A 23,315-nucleotide genomic window follows, 5' to 3' on the forward strand; every position below is an offset into this window, starting at 1 on the left:
TGAGCAGGTATTGAATGGAGACTTGAACTCACAGGTCCTCCATCCTCGCTCTCTCTCCTAAAAATCTCTCTGTTCTCTCTCAGATCATTGATTGTTGTCCGGAGCCCTGAAAAGCCACACCATCACGGGCAAGCCCGAGGGATCTTTGGGGGCCTAAGGGGACTGTGATGAGTTCTCCACCAACCATGGAGAAACAGCCAAGGGACCAGGGACAAGATAATGAGGTGCTGCTCCAAAAAGAGACAGCAAAATCTGGCCGGCGTAGGCGACCCACCTGCCTTCGTTGACCAACTCGATAAAGGCCAGTCCCGCGTTCTTCTGGATGGAGTTCTGCCATTCCTGCAAAGCAACAAAAGGGTGGTAAATACAAGGAATATAGGACAATATAGGACAAGTCTGCGTCATCAGGTTCAAACCATTTAGCCTCCTAAAGTGAAGAAGGTAGAGGCCGGCCCAACAACAGTGGGTACGGTAGTCATCTTGCAATCGGAGTTCAATTCCAGCTTACCCCGTAACTTCGAGTTGCCTTACCGATCTGCGTATTGGTGTACGAATGTGCGCGTTAGTGACTCTGACTGGGTGAATGTGGCTTTAGTGTAAAGTACTTTCACCGTTTAAAACATGGCTTTCGCTCACTAGAGCAACAGATCCTCAGATAGGCAACTAGTTTCCATTGTCTACTGGATCTCAGCATGAAGGACATTATCGTGTTGTCTCTGCTTGTCAACAAGTCAACTAAAACTTTGAAGGTAGTCTTTTATTTAATGCTGCAGATCTTACAATGAAAAAAAACAAACAATTAACTTGTGGAAGCACAGTGTAATTTTGTCAATTCCTACTTTCATTTAATACCCATAAATAAAAGAGTTACATCATGCATCTAAACCTATATCTGGTTGGTATAAACACTCCTTTTCTGAAAGAACCCAGAGGTTGCAGCACCACGAAGCAAGACGCATCACACCATGAAGGATCAACGAGCTTTCCAGACAAGTCAGGGACAATGTTGTTGAGATGTACAAGTCAGGGTAGAGTTATAAAAAAATATATACATATATTTATATATTTATTAGTGTTGCACCGATACCAGTATCGGCCGGGGCGCCGTGGTATCGGTGAGTACCAACAAATAGGCCACAGATACCATTTTGATGTTTGTATGTGACTTGAACGCAGCCTTCTGTCTCCCGACACTCGCTAGTTTTACTGGATTAACTTTGTATTAGTCTTTTTCCTGCTTTAATAATAAGGTAGTAGCTTGACAAAGCCATGATTGCAATTAGTTTACATCCAAGTAGTATGCTGTTCTTCATATATACACACACACATAAATTTCAAAGTAATGGTATTGGTATGGACCGATACTGCACAGCCAGGTATCGGGGCAAAAAAATGGCATTGGCGCAACACTAATATTTATATATAAAAATCTTTAAAGTTTGCCAGGCGCACCATGAAATCCATGATTTTCAAATGGAAAGCACATGTTACCACAAAACGGGCGGCCCACCAGAACTCAGAGACCGGGCCAGGAGGGCGTTAATCAGTGACGCAGCACTGAGGCCAAAGCTCACCTTGAAGGAGCTGCAGAGCTCCACAGCAGAGACTGGAGGATCTGTCCATAGGACCACAATAAGCCGTACGCTCCATTGAGCTCTGCTTTATGGAGTAGCAGCCAGAAAACAGTCATTATTTACTGTTAAAAATAAGAAGGCACGTTTTGAGCTTGCCACAGGGCAGGTGGGCGACTACCCAGAAATATGGAGGAAGGTGCTCTGGTCAGATGAGACTAAAACTGAACTTTTTGACCACCAAGGAAAACACCATGTCTGGCACAAACCCAACATCCAACCACCCTAAGAACACCATTCCCACAGTGTAACATGGTGGTGGCAGCATCATGCTGTGGGGAAGGGTTTTTTTAGCAGCAGGGACGAGTGGAGAGACGGGTGGTGCTGATTACAAGGATATCCATGGAGCAGAAGCGGTGTCAGTCTGCCTGTGACTGGGTCGAAGGTTCACCTTACGGCAGGCCAATGACCCGAAGCATTCTGCTGTAGCCACACTCGATTGTTTTAAGGGGAAGCAGTTAAATTTGTAAAAATGTCCTAGTCAAAGTCCAGACCTCAATACAGTTAAGAATCTATGGTGACACTTTACAATCACTGTTAACAAGAGAAAAAACAGCCAACATGAAGGAGCTGGAGTAGTTTGTGCTTGGAGGAAGGGACGTATATCCCAGAGGTCGGATGTGGTAAGCTCATAAAAACTGATCCAAATCTATGGGGTAAGATAACTGTCAATAAAACCTTATGCGTAGGTGTCTGAATTATTAAATGTAAGTCAAACATGAATAAATTTATTCAGGGGTTGTAGATTCGTACTCGTAAAATTGTGATTTGTACTTTTGTAACTATGTGATTTGTATTCATAACTTCTAAACTTGTATTCTAACAGATAAAACATCATGTCGCATGTATGAGTTGACAAACAAATCCAAATCTATTCATGTTTATTGACTTACATTTACAATTTCTGAGGGAGGGGGGGGGGTGATCAGTGCATGCAGTTATCCACGGTCAGGGTGTGAATGGGTGAATGACTGCAGTGGACTTGATAAAGCGCTATACAAGTACAAGCCATTTAACATTTTACCATGCAAAGGAAATTCTGCTAACTCACAATTTCATCAGGATGAGTCGGGGGTATGAATAATTTTGCAAGGCACTGCAAATACATCAATGATTAACATTTAAATTTCTTCACGATACAAAATAAAAGAGAAAAAGATATCTCTCAGCACAGCATCATGTGAATTTAGCGAGAGCGAAATGCTTGTTGTTTTTGAAAAGTCTACGGATTCTGCTCTTATCCCGCCACAAGTCAGTAACATGACTCTAAAAAACAAGGTACTGAGTCCTTCAGTCACCGAACGCATGGACACCAGTGACCGTGCCAGTGAAAGGCACGTGTTCAAAGTGCATTTATCACACGTAAACTCACAAATTTCTCTGACTAACGTTATGGTTCAAGGTGTCAGTCTAAACAATCCGACCACAGCCGAGCGAGACCAAGTCCTCAGCTTGGACAGGGGGACACGGAGCGAGGGGAAACTCGGGCGGTCACCGTCTCTCTCGTGTTCTGTTCAATATTTCAACACCTTCAACGCAAGCGTCAAAAGAATAATAAAGCAACAAGGTCATGGGTCCTGTCTGAACCTCAAAGCACTCCCCCCCCTCACCCCCCACTCACACACTTTCCTCTCAGGGGACACGGGGAAATATGTGCAAAATATTTCAGCATGGAAACTAAAAATGCAAAACCACATTAAAAAAAAAAGACTTAATCACTAAATATATTGTTTCAGGTGTTCAACTCTTATGAACCTTTCACGGATCTTTCCGAGTTGCAAAACATTTGCGTAAGAAAGCGGGGCGGGAAACGACGTGTATGAGAACGAACGATGGGAGCTCGGCTGTCATCGTCTCCCGCGCTGATAGAGGAAACCGTGTGTTTATGCAGAGAGTAGCTTTTCAGTAAACCGAGAGATCCCACAGGGAGCAGGATATCAGCGCTACAACGAGGAAGGAAAGATCCATTTACAAGAATTTTCTTATACCCATCCAAACATATTTGTACACGTGTGACGCATTTAGAAACCATATAGCTTTTCCCTACTCGGCACAACAAGCACAGAGCCATCAAGAGCAATCAACACGCCAGGCCAAGGGAACCATTCTTCCAGACTTTCTGCTCACCGTCACTCTGTAAGCTAACTGCACGTCCCACAAAAAAACATTACACTTAACCTCAGCTCAGAACCGCTTTTTGTCCTGCTGGGCCATATTGGCATTGACCGTGTTTACAATAGTTTCCAAATAAAGAGGGCACAGTGGGAATAGAAGTCTGCGCTCGGGAGGCGGGAGACGGGGAAGCGGCCGCGGACGACTGGCAGACGCTTTTTGTGGAGGAAGCGTGCGAGAGCAGCCGCGGGGGCTTCAGCTGAGGCACGCCGTGCAGTTGAGGGATATTAACCATGAGCGTAAAGCCAGCGGGAGCCGGGTTACTCTACACCGGGGCCAGATTCGGTGAGCCGGGTTTCAAATAAACACCGCAGGAAGTAAGGCAGTAAATAAAAAAAAAAAATGTATTCTACACATGCATCAATCAGGCTTAGGCAGAACACTGATTTTACTTCAATGCAGGTTCCAGGAGAGGAGTTTTTAATCAAAGACAAATGACGGGATTAGGAAATTTTGCCAACCTTTAATTTTTATTAGAATTTATTATTTTAAATGCCAAACTAAAGAATTTGCGGCCCTTCAACACGCTCACACCTTCTCGTTACAAGTCTGAACTTCCATGTTTTTGCTGTATTTATCTGATAGACCAAAACAAAGTAGTGCATAATTATGATGTGGAAGAATAAAAGTTTTAACTTTTTTTAAACAAATAAACTGAAAAGTATTCGTATCCAGCACCAAGATGTTGTGCAGCAGCTTTCTGCCAGTTTTACACACCTAGAGACTAAACTTGTACATTTATGTCTCCAATACTAAACCTTTTGGTTCTTATATGCTTATCTTCGTGGACAATAGGGCTTGACGATATAGAAAAAAAAACATAGCGATAAAAATATAGAAGTCATATTGGATCGATATCGATAATTATCACAAATTGAAAAATATATTTTAAGTGCAGCCCTGGCCATTTTATGCTGTTGCTTAGCAACCTATTTTTAGACACAGTCCTCACAAACACTGAATTCAACCACAACCCTTTATTCTACTAACTTTTTACCAAAACTACAAGTTTTTAAAAAAAGAAAAAAGAATGCGTGCTCTCTGAACTCTGAAGGGGCGGAGCTTGGTGACGGAGCGTTCCTGGGTCTGCGGTTGTGATTGGTTGGGAGGATGTAACAAATGTAATATTAACCTACATGGCTAAAATGCATAAAGAAGGAAAACTTTTATTCTATTGACCCATCGATATACTTCTATCGTTATTGAATTATCGCCCAGCCCTAACGGACAACGAAGGACATCTCCATTCTGTTCAGCTTTGATCAGCTGAATTAAAAACATCCCCACAGCATGATGCCGCCACCACCGTGCGTCGCGTTTGCCTTGCAGGTTGTCCAAAATGTTCCTTGGTCTGAGCTGAACTGAGGCCCTTCCTCCACAGGTGCTTTGTCTCGTTCATTGCTTGTCACAACCCACCAGATTAAACGTGACTGTCTGCAGCTCCTCCAGAGTTACCGAGGGCCTTTTGGCTGCTTCTCTGATGATTGCTCTTCTTGCCAAACCTTTCGGTTCAGATGGACGGCCTTGTTTTGGGAAGCTGTTCCACAATATCCCATATTGAAGTAAGATACAATGCAGAGTTTGGAGATGTTCAATACATCCTTGTAAATGCAGATTATAAGGGACTTTATTAAACAAATATCTGAGGGGAAACATTTAGAAATAATTTTAAAAGACACGTCAAAATCTGCAAAACTGTTAGAAAACAAACAACTGCTTCAAAATATTCAGAAAATGCTTGGCCTTCGATTCTGCAGATTTAAGTCAGTGAATTTATACACTGCAAAAACAGATCAAAAAATAAGTAAAATGTTCTTAAAGTTAGTGTATTCGTCCTTGATTTGAGCAGGTAAATAAGATTTTTTGCCATTGAAATGAGTATTTTGACCCCTAAAATAAGATAGACATCCAGTACTTGAAATAAGATGATGGAAATGAGTTGTTTACATTTTAAATGCAAAAATCTTATTCCATTGGCAAATCATCTTATTTACCTGCTCAAATCAAGGACAAATACACTAACTTTAAGAACATTTTACTTATTTTTAGATCCGTTTTTGCAGGGTATCACAGCCGTCCGATGGACTCGCCAAACGGTTACTCCAAAACCACTGGAAAGTCTTTACAGCCTTGATGGTTTCACAGCAAAAGCCAAACTGATTTCACGACTCAGCATTTTAGATTTACCTAATTGTAACTATTAACATTTTTTAAAACTGATTTTCAAATGTTTCAATTGACTTGCACCCAAAAGACTAAGTGTATAAATAATCTGCGGTGCTACAGCAGATCCACCAACGCAGCCTCAGATGGTGACTAAGGTTCTGTGAGAGGTGAGCACCGGACTTTTAAACTCACACTCTGTCAATTCAAAGTCTGCAACCAGATTCAACATTTCCAAAGAAAAAAAAAAAACATGTCAAAACCAGCGCTGTAATCATCTTTAACATGTTCTACTGCCGTGTTTTAATCCCTCTGCTGCATTCATCTGTATCTGAATATGTTTTTAGTTTTACCGTCAACTCTTTTAACACTATTCTGTTAATTAGTATTTTAGGTATACTGTTTTTTTTGTTCAACAAGCACTGCAAATAAACACACTATCAGAACCATGATGCACAAGTGGTACTGCTGCTTTCTCTTCCCATCGTTTACCTGGCCCTATCAAACTTAAAGAAATAAATAAAAAGCTTGAGAATTTCTATAATAACTGTTTTACTGTGTTCCTTGGTCTTTGGGATGCTGTTTATTCACTACTCTTCTCTGACAGATCTCTGAGGCCCTTAAGAGAAAGACTGGACTTAGAGTAAATTACACACAGATGGACCTTATTTACTAATTAGGTGAGCTCTGAAAACAATTAGGTGCAAAATGTGAAAATAACGCTGAAATCCTTTCACAAAGCCGTGTATGTCCTTTATGCGATTTCTTTCTAAAAAGTGACGGTTGTAGATGTGTTTACAGACCAAAACGGCGTTTCCATGCCTTTAAGAAAAATACATTGCAATTTTGAACATTTAATCTGCCGATCATCCAGTCGGAGCCAATCAAAGGAAAAATGGCAGACGAAAAGTGGATTGATCCAAAAAATTTGAAATAGAAGACGGGATCAAATCCAAACAAACCTTCAGCGACGGAAACAGTAAACTGACAGGATTAGCTCTAAATTTGGCTTGAAAAAGAGCAGAAGGGTCATTGGCATTTTGTGAAGCCTGGCAAAGGTGATAGCAAGACTAATGGCGTCATTATGGGGGCTGAAGAACGTCTCCTCCAGTTGAATTAAAAAAAAGCAATGACCCCAATCTGAGGGACATCTCCCGTTGACAAAAACAAAACGGGGACAGGTCGATGATAGGATATTGGATTTTGGCTGGCCTGGTCAGCGATGTTGCAGCTTTTATGGCTGCGATAGGGGCCGCGACCACAGCGCTCCTGATGAGTGGATACAAGCAGCCATTTGTGGCCTCTCACCTTTAACCTGACCTTCAAACACAAGATAGGAACAGGCAGTGTGCTTTTCCTTGATCCTGACAGAAATTCTGCAGATGTTTAGAGGAAACCTCCCCGCCGGCGATGCCTGTTTTTTTTTTTTTGGCGTTTTTCTTTTCACCGTTTTTTTTCCCGCACGGCACGACGTGCGCGAGTGAACGTTTGACTGTTCGTGTAAATGCCCGTTTAAATCTGAAGTCAGCACGACAGCTCTGTTTGGTCTGCCTTCCCTGATGATGGCATTGAGTCTAAACACACATGCCACGCACTTCCGTCATTACAGCTGATTATCCATAATCAACATCTAAATATACCACTTGCGCTGGTGAGAAAACGCAGACCTCCCGAGCAAAAATCGCCTTTCAAACATGGGGCTCGCCACAACACAAGGAAAACATTTTCCAAAGCCAGAGAAAGATATGTCCCAGCTCTCCCGAAATAACAAATAAGTCACTTGTGCTTTTTGGTGGCATCACTCATAATCACAAGTATTTGTTGACCTGAAAGGCAACGGGAGAGCAGCCTTGGACGGGACGACAAAGGCATAAATTCTCAAGCTGAATGTGACAATGAAGCGAAGGCAGAATGGAAAATGTTTTTTTTCTTTCCTACAAACCCTAAAATGCAGCAGATTTACATGGACACTACAGCGCTACTGCTCCAGCGGCCAGAAAACACTCCAAGTTCTTACAAGCTTTGTCACTTAGGATCGGATCTTTTGGTTGACTTAAAGCATTTTATTAACAGCGAAATAATTCAGACAAAACTGTAAACAAATGAGGACAAAAAGCAGAATCAGAGCTTGAAGGATAAATACATTTTTCTTCTTCTTTCTGCGACTGATTAATACGGAAGCTGAGTGGTTTGGTATACAAGCGGCTGTGTGTGGATAACTTGACACCAGAGCCTCTTCTGAACAGGCCACATGTGCGTGTTCATGTGCTTGAATGAAAACAGACAATCATGTTGGTGTTTGCGTGCTCAAATTCACAACCGAAGGGAATATTTACTGATGTGCAAATATTTACACAGCCGGGTCTCCGAGAGCTTCACGGACTCACACTGTCAGGACTAAACCATCAAAGGCTGCGAGGACTGGACCTAAAGCTTCCAAATCCCAAACAGACGAGCCCAAACATGCAAGAACGGTTTGATAAAAAACTCTTTCCATGCAGAACCGTTGAGGACGGACGGGACAGTTCATATGTTATTTCAGTTTCACTGTAGTGGATTACAGTGGTGTGAGAAGAAGAAGAAATGCAGCTGTTCTCGTAACCAATATAGCTGAGGTTGCACTTACAATCACCTAATCTAAAAAGAAAAATGTAATTTTTAAGGCCCTTAAATGTAGAAACACAAGAAGACCTTCACAGAATAGCACCCCAACAAAAAGGAAATATTACCTAAAAGGAGAGCAACAAATGACACTGACGATAACTGGATTAAAGAACATTGCTATGTTTTATAATGAGATCTACACAAAATGTGGAGTTAAGTCCAAAATAATTTCTGCAGAGTTGGAATTAAAATTAATTCTGTTCAACCAAGAAAGTATTGGTTTGGAAATGAACACAGGCACTGACACATAATAATACAAAAATAGTTTTTTTATTTACACTCTTTCAAAAAAACTAACCTTTTCAGCGATTAATTAAAGCCTTTGCTGATATTACAGAGAGGTGACCATATATCTCGCCTGCAAACCAGGGACAACTACAGCCTGGGGGACATTTCCGGGGACAGGTCATCCAGAACTGATACTTCTGACCAATCATCTTCTGCAATGAGCTCCGGGTCTTTAAGTTGTCAAGGTCTCCTTGCTATCACCCAAATCTTTAACTCCCCCCACAGATTTGCCATCTAGTTCAAGTGGAGGCTTTGGCTAGGCCATTTCCAAACATTTCTATAACCGCACGCTAAGGAAACTAGTTGGAAGCACAACAAATATTACTTTAGGAGGCACCACATGCAACATATAGCAGTTCAATTTCCAAGCTTTGGGCCATTTTCTGCACGTCTTCCTCTGTCCTCTCTGCGGTTCTTCCTGTCGAGCTACTAATAATTAAAAGCGACTAGCGCCACAAAACCTCAAAAATATACCTTATTTTTAATCTAAATCTAGTTGGTGTAGTATTTGAATAATCTGGAAAATCCATTGCACTGCAAAAGGGGAACTAAAAGTAGGTAAAATCCTCTTGAAATGTATGTATTTTTCATTGCATTGAGCTGGTAAGACTATTTGCTAATGAAATAAGATTTTCACACTTAAAATAACAATTCATCTCCCTCATCTTATTTCAAGTGCAGAATGTCTAATTATCTTATTTTAGGAGTAGAAATTCTCATTCCATTGGCAAATAGTCTTATTTAGCTGTTCAAATCAAGGAAAAATTTACTAATTTCAAGAAAATTTTACTTACTTTTAGTTCCCTTTTTGCAGTGTGACTGCTGATTCAGTGCAGCGATGCTAACTATGCTAACTGTGCTAACGGTGCTACGTTAGCACAGTTAACACAGTTGGTGAATTACAAATTCACCACCATTATTACTGAAATAATCACTGGAATTACCTTTTTTGATATTTTTATTACTCTCAATCTCTAAAAAAATATATATATACTTAAATTCTGCTTCTGGTCTCAAATAAATAAGTCAAAACAAAGTTTTATCAAATAAGTGTCACCTGGTGTTTTTGTTGCTGGAGTTAGCAACTTTATCAGAACACTTTACCAACATTGACCCTTTAAAAAAACAGAATAAACAGCAGTAGGAAACTACCATTACGCTGAAGTCCAAGTTTAGTTTTCTAAGACTCCATTCCTTGTTTCAAGCCTTTTTAAAAGCATGAGCTATAAGATTTTTACACAATTTCTGATAGAAAATGTTGAATTCCCACAACAAATTTAAGTTAAAACATACTTTTTTTCTTCTTTTTCTTTTTTTTTTTTAAATCAGCGAAAAGCCGAACAGAGAAAAGCGAGGAGAAAAACTTCAGAATGCATTCCAACGTCTCATAACTGCGGGGCTGTCGGGTAAGAAAACATCACATTAACGGTGCCTGTCAGGAGGAGAGGTCTCCGTCGGGGAAACTCATTTTGTTGAAACACGACTATATGTCGCGTGTAAATAACCGGCCGTTTGTGCCGCTTGAAGCCGGCTCGCGGGAAAGCCGACTGGCAGCCAAATTAAAAGCCACTCAATATTTTTAGGAGTCTCCTGTCTGATTTTCTCCTCTCAGCTAGACTCCGCTTCCTGTCAGGAAGCCCCCTTGACCCCCCCACCAGCTCCTCCAACACAACGCACCCCCACCGCCGCCTCTGCGCCTGCATAGTCGCCCACGACGGGGAGTCTTCGGGATTAAGTGCCAGTTGGTGTTTGCCGTGTTTTCTCTGCGTCTCAGCGGAGAGTATATTTTCAAAGAATACGCAGCGTTACGGAGCGTCGGTGTGGGACGCGGAGCCGCGTGGCGCAGCTGTAAAGGGGCGCATGGGAGCAGAGGACGGGGCAGGGGTGAACAGGGAGAGTGGGGGGGGGGGACGGTTGTTTGATTTTCACTGATCTTGAACTGTGTGAGCCTGTTTAACTACACAGTGGGATGTTGGGCCGACGGAGAGGAAAATGAAAGTATTTCACAGTAGCTAGTAGAAGAAGAAGAAAAAAAAAAAATCGCTCAGTTTCATCACATTTTGTAGCAGTTTTCTCACGCCTCTCATATCGCCTGGGTTTAAATCACATGGTCTCCATTTAATCTGCGAGACGAGAAAAAAATATTCACAAACAATTATGAATAACTACAACCCAATTTTACTGGCTTAACGATTAATCTAACCAACTAGCATGAGAAAAAACAAAACTCCAAGCATAAAGCCGTAGCTGTTCATTTTTTTCCTCCTACTCTGAAGTTTTCCGACGTACTAATTGGTTCCCTTGGCTGTCAGACCATTTTATCGATCATTTTGGAGCTGAGGAGCACTTAGGACCTGATCCCCGACCACGAAAGGCTTTAAACGTCCCTCCCTTCACCACGCTCTTCTTCTGTAACCTGCAGGTCAGCGTGGTCAGGAGTCAAGGAAGCCAAGTGTTTGGGGAAGTGCTTGTCTTTGTGCCTGCTGACTGGGACGGAGAGGTGCCCATCTGTTAAACAGGTTAACTTTGGTGAATCTGTGGCTGGGAACACGTGATTCTAGCAGTCGATGGATCAGTCGGGTTAACACCGATGTTATTGGATTATAATTAAAGGATTATCTGCATGGTCGGCCGCAGGAAAATAGTGTTGGACAAAACAAGAGACAGTTGTGCAATATTTCAAATCAGATAGACACAACCAACAGAGACGTCTCTGCAGCCTAGCACCCTTCAAGAGGATGACTTAAGCTCTATTGGCACGGGATGCACATTATCTGCGGACCCCGTGTGATAAAGAAGTTGCGCCCCTGGCTCAGCTTCTCCGACATCTTTGCTGCGTATTGTGCATCTTTTTTTTTTAAGTCACTTGAAAATTTATGAGTCGTTTAGGGCTTGTGTTTGAACGTGCAGTTGTTTATTTGGGCTTATCGTTTTTCCAACAGAACCCCTTCTCCCTTCTATCACACTGTGAAACCTGTTAATATCTGCCCGGTTTAATCCCCCCCCCCCTCACCTTTGCTCCAAAACACACCTGAATCAAAAGGACCATTAAGTTTTGCAGGTCCCTCGCCTTGGGCTGTTCATGTGCCTGAGGTGCTGGAGACCACGGCGTTAAACTAAAACATATTCATCTGTTAGAGCTGCCTAGTCTAAGTCCCGCCCCAAACCAGAATAAGAATGTAAAATACGATGATCCAATAACAGTTATAGAGCAAGGACTCTTTAGCCAAAGCAGAAGTGCGTCAGCGGTCGCCGTGAGCAGTGCTGTCCGAATAATGCGGTCAGTAAGGAAGGAGGTAGGAAAAGGAGCCTGTATGCTCCCTCCACAGTCTAAATGGACTGAACTGCTGAAACCCAAAATGGACACTGCACCACACTCGCATAACTGCACATTTACACATTGCACATATGCTTCAAACTGTTGAAATGCTGAAGCCACAAATGGACTCTGTACCACACTTGTATATTACACGGTTTTAATAATACTTTCCTGGATACCGTGAATAGCACACTGTCTATTTCCCCTGCATTGTTTACATTGTTTTGACATTGTTAACATTTCAATCGCTGCTGCATCTTTATCCTGAAAATTAGTGCAATTTACTGTGAGTTTTCGAGCTGTATGCAAAAGAAATTTCGATCTGTACGCACTTTGTGCATACAAAATGACAAATAAAGCTGTCTAAAGTCTAAAGTCCAGCAGCTAGTTTTGTCTAGGGACATCCTGACGTCCCTTAAGGTATCCCACAATCCTTTGCGCGACATGACGTATCAGCAGAGCCCACTCACGGAAATCAACGAAAATGTCCAGAGAGAAAAGAGCGCGTACTTTGTAGTTCATTTTCGGGAGGCTGTAGACTAAAGGCCGTTAAAGGCCGTCCAAATTCAGCACAGCAGTCCGGAGCTCCTTTTCGCCCCACGACAGAGTTCTTACTGTTGATCCCATGAAAGGTCATGGGGCAGAAGCTAGGATTAAGAGTATTCAGATGGAGCCAGAGATGCTCATCGTTCAACTGGTCAGAGCCTAAGGTATTGTGCAAATTGTAAAATGTTAAAAATGAGCAAAGTTAGCAGAGGAGTACAAGACTTGCAGTCCTCCGCAGCGAAAGATGTCTCTCCAAAGGATTGACCTGGCATGCCACACGTTTCTCAATTTTATTTGTAGAGAAAATCCAAGATCATTTCTTTCTCTTTCTGTCTCACAAACAGGCACTAACATAAAAATATAACATAGTTTGTGATTGTAAAGTGAAAAAGGTAAATGGATAGTTTTGCAAGTCTGCTTATCCGCAAATGATCCATCCTAAAAGGAAAACAACGGAAGACAGGAGTCTCACAGTCCTGCGTCAGGCTATTAAAAGAATAAAAAGGAATATAAATATTAGGGAATGCGTTACAAAAACAGCTTCTGATTTCTGTCTTGTAAAAGCATCAGGAAGAGCAGTTCCACATAAAAACCATCAGCCGTTCTCCCCCTGACCGTCTCTCTTTTCCTTCCGCTCGGCGTTACGGGATGCATCTCTGATAAATGGCAGCAGGATGGATGGGCTGACACAGGGGCCGGACAATAATGGCTGATCTACAGGACACAAATGCGGCTACTGAGAAGATTTATGGGCCACTGCACATCGAACACCATCCGGTATCCAATGAGATAATTTCTCAAAACTCTGGAGGGGTGGCAGCGGTGGAACTCCTCTCTCTTGTCCCACTGTACCGCTGATTGATCGCGTCTACCGTGTAGAAGCTGGTCCTACGAGTGCATCCCGGGAAACAGGATAGTGGCCATAAAAACGACATTAGAAAAGCTCCAAACAAAGAGAGAGGGCCCGCTTTTTCAAAAGCAGGCGAATTATTTGGTGTGGCAAAAAAAAAAAAAAAAAAAAATCTGGCAAACGTTCTTTGTTGTGAAGACTGGAATGATTCTCTTAAATGCGTCTTTCCTTTCAAAATAAACTTGCATCGTGTAACCTTAAGTGGCCATTACATGGTATATGAATGACAACAATTATGATCTCTATTTTAAAACAGGACAAAGAAAGAGCAAATAATTTAACAAATAGTGATGCAGCAACCAAAGGGCAACTAATAAAGATCATTAAATGTCTCCATTTTGGCTTGGATTCTTAATCTGTGGGTCAAATACAGGTAAAAAATTACGATTTATTTCATGTTTAATGCATTAATGAAAATTTAAGAGCTTGTGTACAAACTGCTCGACAAAATCGCTGGAGGTCAGGAACAGTCTTTGGTAAATTAATAGGGATAATCTTGTATTCCTTTGATCCTTGTATTCCCTATCTCTATAAAAGGATCCTGCTGCCCAGTTTTTTCATTCAGTAAACAATAAATTATTATTATAATATTATAATTATTGTTTACTGAAATAAATATATTTACCACATTTCTCGTCATACCCACCATTCAAAGTGTTTTACACCATGCCCACTTTCACCCATCTACTAAATAACGCGTACACACACTGATACGCATATCGGGAGGAAACTTGAGGTGAGGTGCCTTGCTCGGGGGCACATCAATATGACAAACCCCCAACTTTCGGATTGTGGAAAAACTGATCTTCCAACTGTGTCACTTTGACCACAAAGTAAGAGCCTGTGCGTTTGTATATTGTAGATTTGGGAGTCTAAGTGGTGATATGATCAGTATATCAGTACACAGCCAAAGATCCCGTAGGTTTACAACACATTTGATACGTTCTGATTTAGAAGAACACGATTCAATCCCATATTTTAGGATCAATCAATTTTAGGGAAGCTGCCCTGAATTAAAAGAGTTCTAATGATTGATGCTCACCTTTAAAAACTGGGGTATTTAAATTTCATCCCATAATGGCTGATTTACAGATGCAAGCACTTGTCTGTCAATTGGAAACAAACTTGTTAATCATCTCTAGCTGATTTAGAGCAATATTTAAACAAATGAGTCTATATTTGGTGAAGTTCTTAGGGAAACAAAATAAAAATCTACAGTTTTGACTTCATAAAAAAAAAGGAAAGCCTGATCAGTGCACCTGAAATATCCAACATTCACATCTCTTTAAAACAGGGAGTGTCAAACTCCTTCATGTTTTAGTCTGTAGGACCTTTTGTGACCTTTTATGAAAGAATGAGACACCGCACTTCAATTTACTTTTAAATGTCAAATGGGATCCAGGCTTAAAAATTAGTGCAATCTGAATTGCAAAGGAAGCACAACGCTTCCTTTTTCGTATACTACTCTATAGAAAGTACAGTTTCAGATCATTAAACCTCACTTTGTGTATTCAGGAGTCCACCAGGATCAATATTACAGATGAGAACAAGGCAGCATGCCACCCCAACAGTTAATGTCTGATCAAAATGGCCCTTTAATTGGGAGCGCCGTTGTATTCGCCTCGATTCGCAGCGCTATCAAACAGCGGTTTACAATCCCCTCCTCAATGCCAAGCTGATGTGGCTGCCAATGCAAGTTTCATAGGATCTCTGATTAAAAACTGCTCTGCGGTCCCCAGCCTCTTGACCCCTCACCCCGGCTCCACTCCATCTCCGTGCTTGGGAAATTAATTAAAAATTTCCAAGAGATGGTATCGCGATCACATCTCTGATGACGGTGTATGGGGGCTGGGAAGAAAAGAACCACTCAAAATCCTCTTCATCTACTTCATTCAGCAGTTAGGCAGTAAAAAAAAAAAGTCACAAGATGGCCACAGAGGCACTTCCTGTGTGAGAATTGAGTATTTCCTGTGCCGGAGGGCCCCGAGAAACTTCACTAAATAACCCCATCAATCATGGTATGGGCTCACTCTCACTGGCTCACAGGGAGAACAAACACAGAAATAATTATACATTGTAATTTAGCCTGGAGCAAAGGCTGTCCCTGTTTCCCTCTTTTCCCTGGTGGGAAGCGGCAGATCATTCCCACCTTCTCCAAACCCCCCCCACCCCCCAACCCCCCCATTTCCCCCCTTTACACAACAATAAAATTACATTTGCATTAGCTGTGAGAGAATTTGGTTGGATGATTTATTGAAGCAATCAACACTGCTCTGGCCAATACCGGGCCGCCTCACTTAAAGTGTGTGTGTGTGTGTGTGTGTGTGTGTGTGTGTGTGTGTGTGTGTGTGTGTGTGTGTAGCTGGGAGCTTTGGGGAAAAGGAAGGAATAGCTTGGGCCGTGAACCAAAAGGGGGAAGCGAGGCATGAGCAGTGCAGCGGAGCAATCACTGAGATTCTGCCTTTGATTAGATTAGCATTAAACAACACCCTGACAGATATGACAAATAGGTGCATTAGAGCCTGTCATTCTCCTCTCTTTGCTTCCCCTGTCTAGCTTTCACTCCTGCCATTCCTCCGTCTCTGGACATTACGAGGCTCACATTCCCCCCCCCCCCCCACCACCAACGAGTCTAGCTAGCCCCAGTTCTCAAGGCCAGTGACATCCAAACAGATGTGTAATCTGGCCGCATTACCTTTCTGCGGAAGAAGCAAAATGAGTAATGGGAGCTGAGCAGCATATGGGGAGCTAGAAGGAGCAGGAAAGAAATGATGATTAAAAGCTAAAAAAAAAAAAAAAAAAGTTCTGGTGTCCTTATCGAGTAATTACAATCACCACCATGGTATTCTAACACTGATTCAATTCAATTCAGTTTTATTTATATAGTGCCAGTTCATGAAACATGTTATCTCGAGGCACTTTACAAAGTCAAATTCAATCATATTATACAGATTGGGTCAGATTATACAGATTGGTCAAAATCTATATAAGGAAACCAGTTGATTGCATCAAAGTCCCGACAAGCAGCATTCACTCCTGAAGAAGCGTAGAGCCACAGGGAGAGTCGTCTGCATTGTTGATGGCTTTGCAGCAATCCCTCATACTGAGCAAGCATGAAGCGACAGTGGGAAGAAAAACTCCCCTTTAACGGGAAGGAAAACCTCCAGCAGAACCAGGCTCAGTATGAACGGTCATCTGCCTCGACCGATTAACTGCATTTTCATGGTCCCGTTTTAACAGTCGTACCCAGACCTGATTACTAACTAGACCTGTAGTTTCAACATGTATCTGAAACAGAACCCGCCTGACAGGATGAAGTGGGCTCAACGATCGCAAAAAGCAACGCATCATCCGATGCCCTGATCTAAAGATATTCATTAACTTTGGGGAATGTTGCAGAGCTCGTTCAAGCCCAATGAGAACCATAATCCACAAATGGAGAAAACTTAGAACAGCGGGGAACAATCGTAGGAGTGGCCACCGCATGCCAAAATTACTCAGAGTGCCTCAATGATCCAAAAGAACTGAAGACAACATCTAAAGCACTGCAGGTCTCAGTGGCCTCAGATAACAACAATAAGCTAAAACTGGGAGAGGAACACTAAAACCCGTCTCATGTTCTCCCCCAAACCATTCTGACGACAACCAAGACCTGTGTGGGGAAAAATTCTGTTCTCTATTCTGTTCTCTATTCTGTAGACTGACGACACATAACTGGAACTGGTCCCGTTACCTATGGCGTAAAACTAACCACATCACACCTGCAGTCAAACACAGCCGTGGTAGTCAGGAACCGCTTTGGGCTTAAGGACCTGGGCAGCCTGCTGGAACTGTCAGGCTGATTTGGAATCAGCTTTTTGCATTTACTCTGTTTATCTTTATCAGATAATATAAGTTAGTTCATGGATCTGAACCATCCACATGTGACAAAAAAGACCTAGACAGAATAAATCTGCAAGGGGGGAGCAGACATCTTTACAACTCCAGTATATGTATACCAGTGAAACTAGATACTAAATAAGCCTAAAGCAGCGGACTGTGCTTTGGTTTTCGTGCAGCAGGAACCCTTTTTTTTCGCTTTTGCATCTCCTAACGGTAATCAGCCATCCCAGAGTGATCCATCGACAACCCCGATCATTGATCCGCCCACGTCGGGCTTATGATCCCTGAATTAGTATTCATGAATCCAGCAGCCGCTAAATAAACTTGACAACAAAAAACACCCACAAGACAACAGAGGAGAGGAGAGTCAATCAATGCAAAGCACCATCAAATCTACATCATCCCTCCTCGTGAGTTTGGGCTTGGCCACCGGGGCCAAAGGTGACGCGGACAGGTCGGCCACTCCTGACCCTCTGACCGATACTTGCAGCTGATTCTCCGCTTCTCGCTGTAGGCCGAGGCTGAATGTGGAAAGGTAAAGGAGGCGGGGATGGAGGAACCGATAAGGCTGCGTGGATTTACTGCTCTCAAGGTGAGCCTGATAAATCAGGCTGGCAGAAGAGCGCTCAGAAAAGATAAAGATGCCAGACTTGCCTGAGAACAAAGCAGCATGACAAGCTCCACCACCGAGCTGCTGGACTTCATGCACACCAGACCTGGAGAAAAACAAAGGGTCAGAAGGTCAGAAAGCAACATAGATTAAGAACGGTTAGGAATGCTTTTTACAGTCACAGTTATATACCAATAATATATTACATTATGTTACAGTTTTATTTGATTACAGAGGATTCTTTCTTGAAAATCCTTCACAAGAAATGACTGATGAGGTTTTAATTGGGTGCACAAGTTTCAATTTGTTATGGATTTGCTTAAACCAACCAGGTTTATACAAACAGACTCAATTATACACATTAAGTGTTTATATTTGATTGAACCTTTTTGTAGCCATCAAGCTTCTGACAGTTCTGGCTCAGTGTTTGGCTCCTCTTTCTGGCAGAATCCATAGAGTTTACACTGTTTCTTCTAGATTTTTTTAAAAACCGTGCCGGTGTTTTTTTTTTTTGTGTGTTTTTTTTTGTGTGGGGGTGGATGAGGTCATCTAATTTGCATATTTGCTATTACATTTGTGACCTAGGCTGCAGAAGAGCTTTCCCCAAGTTAAAAAAGTAATTCAAAATAGTGATTAAATGTGTTTGGAACTACAAATTACCTTTATAAAGTTATTTAGGAATTTTAATACCTTGCCTGAATCCACACTACATTAAACCAACCAAAAGTTACCAGAGCCGTGCAAAGTGAACAACATGAATTGGTGATTGAAGCCGTTTGTGAATCAAATTCAGATAATTAAGTTGCTGCAACAGTTTCAGAGACAAAAAAAGAACAGGAAAACACTACTTTAAAAACTATATATGTGACGAGGCAGCAGCAGCTGTGGTGTGCCTGAGAGACAGCGCTGAGGGAAGTAGGAACCCTCGTAGTAGCGCTAACTACTGCCTCAATACAGGGACTCCAGAACGTCTGGTGCTTTGTGTAAAGTCGCCATTAAAACAAAGAAAGTCGCTAAAAGTCGCTTGTTGGGTGTCGCTTTTTAAAGAAAATTGCTAGAGGGGAAAACACTGGACTGTCGTCTCGAATTTCCCTTTCCTCCTGAGGGCAGGACACCGTGTGGTAGCCGCTAGCTAGCTTTGCACCGAGACGCAGGAGCACACGGTGTTGGGTATTTCAAAATAAAGTAAATTTTAAGGTTTCATGATATTTAAATTCTTTTCAAATTCAAATTATGGTTAGTTTAAATGTGCATATATAGATTATACATAATATAAGGTAAATATATTCCATATGCTTGACATTGTTTTAACATATTAAAAAAAATCATTCTGAAGGAGTGGGGGCTTTTATTCTGGCGTGATGAAAATTGTGAATGAAATATATTTGATCAAACAGTTGATTCGCAAGTTAAGGACTCGAGTAGACTAGTGCTGAAAAGACTGGGAGGAGTGGAGTATTTCCTCAACAACAGGCAAAGGAGGACTGAACTGATCATTTATAAGCAAATTTGAGATGCATGGCAATCCAACATGTTCGTTTTTGCTCTTTGTAATTTTTGTCCCATGAGACCTGTGTTATTCTGTCAAAAATGCAAATAAGGAAAAAGTGTTTTTTTAAAAATCAATAAGAAAAATAATAGAAAAATGTCAAGGTAGTCAACTTTTATTATTCCATCCAGTTTGTGCAATTATCCAGCACTACCGAGAGTAAAACAATCCCACAGCATGATGCTGCCTCTGCCATGCTTTACAGCTGACCGTGTTCAGTCAAGATGACGCTTTTAAATGTAATCTGAAGTAAATTAGTCTTGTTATTTTGGACAAATAAAGCAATATTTGTCTTGTCTCAAGCGTGAAGGGATTGACTCTCAGTTAGCACCCTCTCAATCCATCATAATGTATTATTTGACAAAAAGAGAACAACAAACAAAACAAAGAGAAAACTCCATCAGCACTAAATCAATGTCACCAATATTGCCTGTATAATTCTGGCCAATTGTGAAATAGAGCATAGGGCTGGACAATAATTCAATAACGATATTTATCGATCGATAGACGTATGGTTTAATATGAAAAACAGGGGTCAATAAAAAGTTCAATAAAATAACAGTGCATTCTAGCCTATCATTACATCCTCCCAACCAATCACAAACCCAGGAAAGCCCCATCAGCCTTCAGAGAACACATGCTGTTTTTTTCTTTTTTAACAATTACAGTTTTTTGTAAAACGTTGGTTGAATAAAGGGTTGTGTTTGAATCAATTTATTTAAAAATAGGTCATTAAGCAACAGCATAAAATGGCCAGTGCTGCACTCAAAATGTATATTTTGAATTGTTTTGATAATTATCGATATCGACCAATATGATTTCTATTTTATCAATATACTTTTATTCTATATCGTCCAGCCCTAATAGAGCATCAAATTTGTAATCAAATTACGGTTTTTGAAAGTTAACGGTTAATAATCATTCCACTTTAAAACAAAACCGGTTCAAATAGACTAAAGAAGCAAATTAGTACGACGCTCATCTCCTCGATGACGGCGTGTGGACGTGTGATTTCATCAGCTTCCCGGATACTTGTGGAAACGCGTGCACTTTTACACTTTTGCACCAACAGACAGGGATCATGTGACCTTGTGCCATCTGCAGGGGAGAGGAGTATTGATGGGCCTAATGAGTCGACATGATGTTACTGTAAACTAATACATATTTGGGCCTTGTATTACAGAATTGACTTGACCAGCATATGTCTCCATTGATTCCTAACGGCAAGCCCAAGGCTTTTAGAGGGCAGGGGGGGAACAGAGGAGCGTCCAGGGTCTGCAGCGGGGGCACAGACGGTGAAACAGCAGGGAAGCTTTTGGTCTTTTTTTTTTTTTTTTTTGCCGATCTTCAAATGACACATGGACTATCGTATTAAAAAAATAGAAAAAAATAGCCCCAACCAACACACACACCCTCCCAAAGCATTTCTTCCACCCTCCCTCGTGAAGCTATCAATCAACTTTCCATTTTGTTTGGTGGCAGCAGACATCCCAAACACTGCTATTAGTGGCCTGGCCTCTGACCCTGCCCCCTGGAAACCATCAGCGCAAACACCCAGCTCATTGTCCTATGCAGCTCATCACCGTGTTGGATTAAAAGTCTGGAAGTGTTATTGCATTTAAATGAGCAGCACTGCATCAACGAGGCCTGCGGGGTTGACAGGAAGTGAACCGCGGCGGCGGCGGCGGCGTACTCACTGGTGCCCTCGATGAGCAGCTCCTGACCGTGGCTGCCCAGCAGAGTGCGAGAGAGGAACGGGGCGAAGTCCACGAAGATCTCTCTCAGCAGAGGAGCAGCCTTTTCCAGCGCGTGCTCCAGACGCTCCGAGATGCTGGAATAACCCAAACCGTAAACAAAAAGGAGAGAGGAGGCACATCAGGAACAACCAGCAAAACATTTCAACGTCTATCAGCCTCCAGCTTCTGAGGCCAAACATCCGATCAGGTCAACGACAATGATCATAAGATATGCATGGAGGGCTTAAGTATGCTCATGAGTGTAAACAGCTGATAGTGCATGTGCGTGTGAGGACAGGGAGAGGGGAAGAAAGAAAGAAGATGAATCACCTCATATTGGGGGCTGTGTTCTGGGTCACAGGGGAGAGCGGCGGGACAGATGGCAGGCTAGAGCTGGCTGGAAGCTCGCCTCCTGCTGCAGGGAGAAACCAAAGAACTCTGTTATTAGTCTGGATGTCGGACAAGTACACAAACAGCTAAATATGTGGCGTTCAGGACCGTAGATTATGAAACAATTATGGTGTTCACAGGAGATGCACAGAGAGAAATCAGCTGCTAACCGAGATCAGCCCAATGGTCCCGGAGTAGCGACTGGCTAGTCAGAAACTTAAATATCCAATCTTTTCTCAGCCAGTAAACACACCACACTAAAGATTCCCAGCTCAAGTTAACGCGAAGAAAGAGACCTAAGAAGTTGTTTAACAGAAAACAATTTTCTACAACATGTGGAGACATCTCTACAGTTTGAGCTGTAAGGTGGAACAAGACTTTCATTAAAACTGATCTTATTGAGTTTCCGTCTATGGAAAGCTTGACAGACTTTTGAAAATATCAGCGTTAAAGTAAAGATCTGTAGAATATACGCACACAGAGACTCCAGTTTTTCTATAGCTATGCGCCCCACTCTTGTTAAGTGCACAAGCCCAATAAAACATGCAAAATACAGCTTAAAATGTTTACTCCATAATGGGTTTATCTTTTTTTTTTTGAATAAAATAAATTCCTATTTTTTTGTTACAGCACATGCTTTAACAAAGCACAGTTTGCCCTCTTATTACAGACCTTTTGTGGCAGGAACACTAGAACAAATGCTTTTAATGCTGCCTGTATATATTCTTAAAAAACAGTTCCTAAAGTGATTTTAAAGTCTACCAAGGTTAGACAAAATTTGGGGATGGGAAATTGCTACTAAATTCTGATTGGTGCACCTCTAGGTGCATTAAATGCATAATTTATTTCCAAAAAAGATCAAGTAGAAGATTAAGTTTGGTATTAAACTTGATAAGAATATTTTACGATACTACTATTGGTTTAATATGTGATGAAAGCATCTAAATATATATTTAGTTCTTAACTAAAGTTATTCATTTATTATCTCTAAGCTTAAAGTACAATTAAACTGATGAATTAAAATGATTTTAAACTTGTGTTTGAATGTGAAAAGATTAAAAAGGATTTTCTTTATCACTTGCCCCTCATTAAATCATTGCATACCAATTCCTCTGGGCTGTTTGTCTGACTGTTTCATTATCCAACTAAAAGGTGCTTTATGACTGAATTCTGGCGACAGAAACACACGAGCTACAAAGTCAGGGTGTGATTGATCTGGCAGTAAATTCTCCTCTCTGTGCCTCATAAATAAGCTAATGCCCAGCTGAATATGGGGAAGAGGGGGGGGGGGATTCCTCTGGTGTTTCACAGCCGTCTTGTTTTTCCAGCCAGGACGGTCTCCGAGCGGGGATAACTCTTCGGGAATGACACGCAGTGCAACGTGCGCTGGAATGTGAGTGCATGTGTGTATGGGAGGTGTTAAACAGCGCCATGTGGACCTGGTGGGAGCATCCC

At 41.8% G+C, this 23,315-nt stretch overlaps 1 protein-coding gene across 10 annotated transcripts in view; it reads right to left on the bottom strand.

The window, feature by feature from the left end:
* lrba (LPS responsive beige-like anchor protein) overlaps positions 1–23,315 on the bottom strand; it is a 302,458-nt gene that overhangs the window by 168,741 nt on the left and 110,402 nt on the right. For all 10 annotated transcript variants that reach the window (XM_036137527.1, XM_036137533.1, XM_036137532.1 and 7 more), the window contains 4 exons: positions 21,801–21,885; positions 21,432–21,565; positions 18,230–18,291; positions 275–339 (listed from right to left, as the gene is read on the bottom strand). In XM_036137527.1, the coding sequence (XP_035993420.1) occupies positions 275–339; positions 18,230–18,291; positions 21,432–21,565; positions 21,801–21,885 (346 nt within the window). The remainder of the gene's footprint in view (positions 1–274; positions 340–18,229; positions 18,292–21,431; positions 21,566–21,800; positions 21,886–23,315) is intronic.

Source organism: Fundulus heteroclitus, chromosome 5, assembly GCF_011125445.2.
Source record: "Fundulus heteroclitus isolate FHET01 chromosome 5, MU-UCD_Fhet_4.1, whole genome shotgun sequence".
Lineage (NCBI taxonomy): Eukaryota > Metazoa > Chordata > Actinopteri > Cyprinodontiformes > Fundulidae > Fundulus > Fundulus heteroclitus.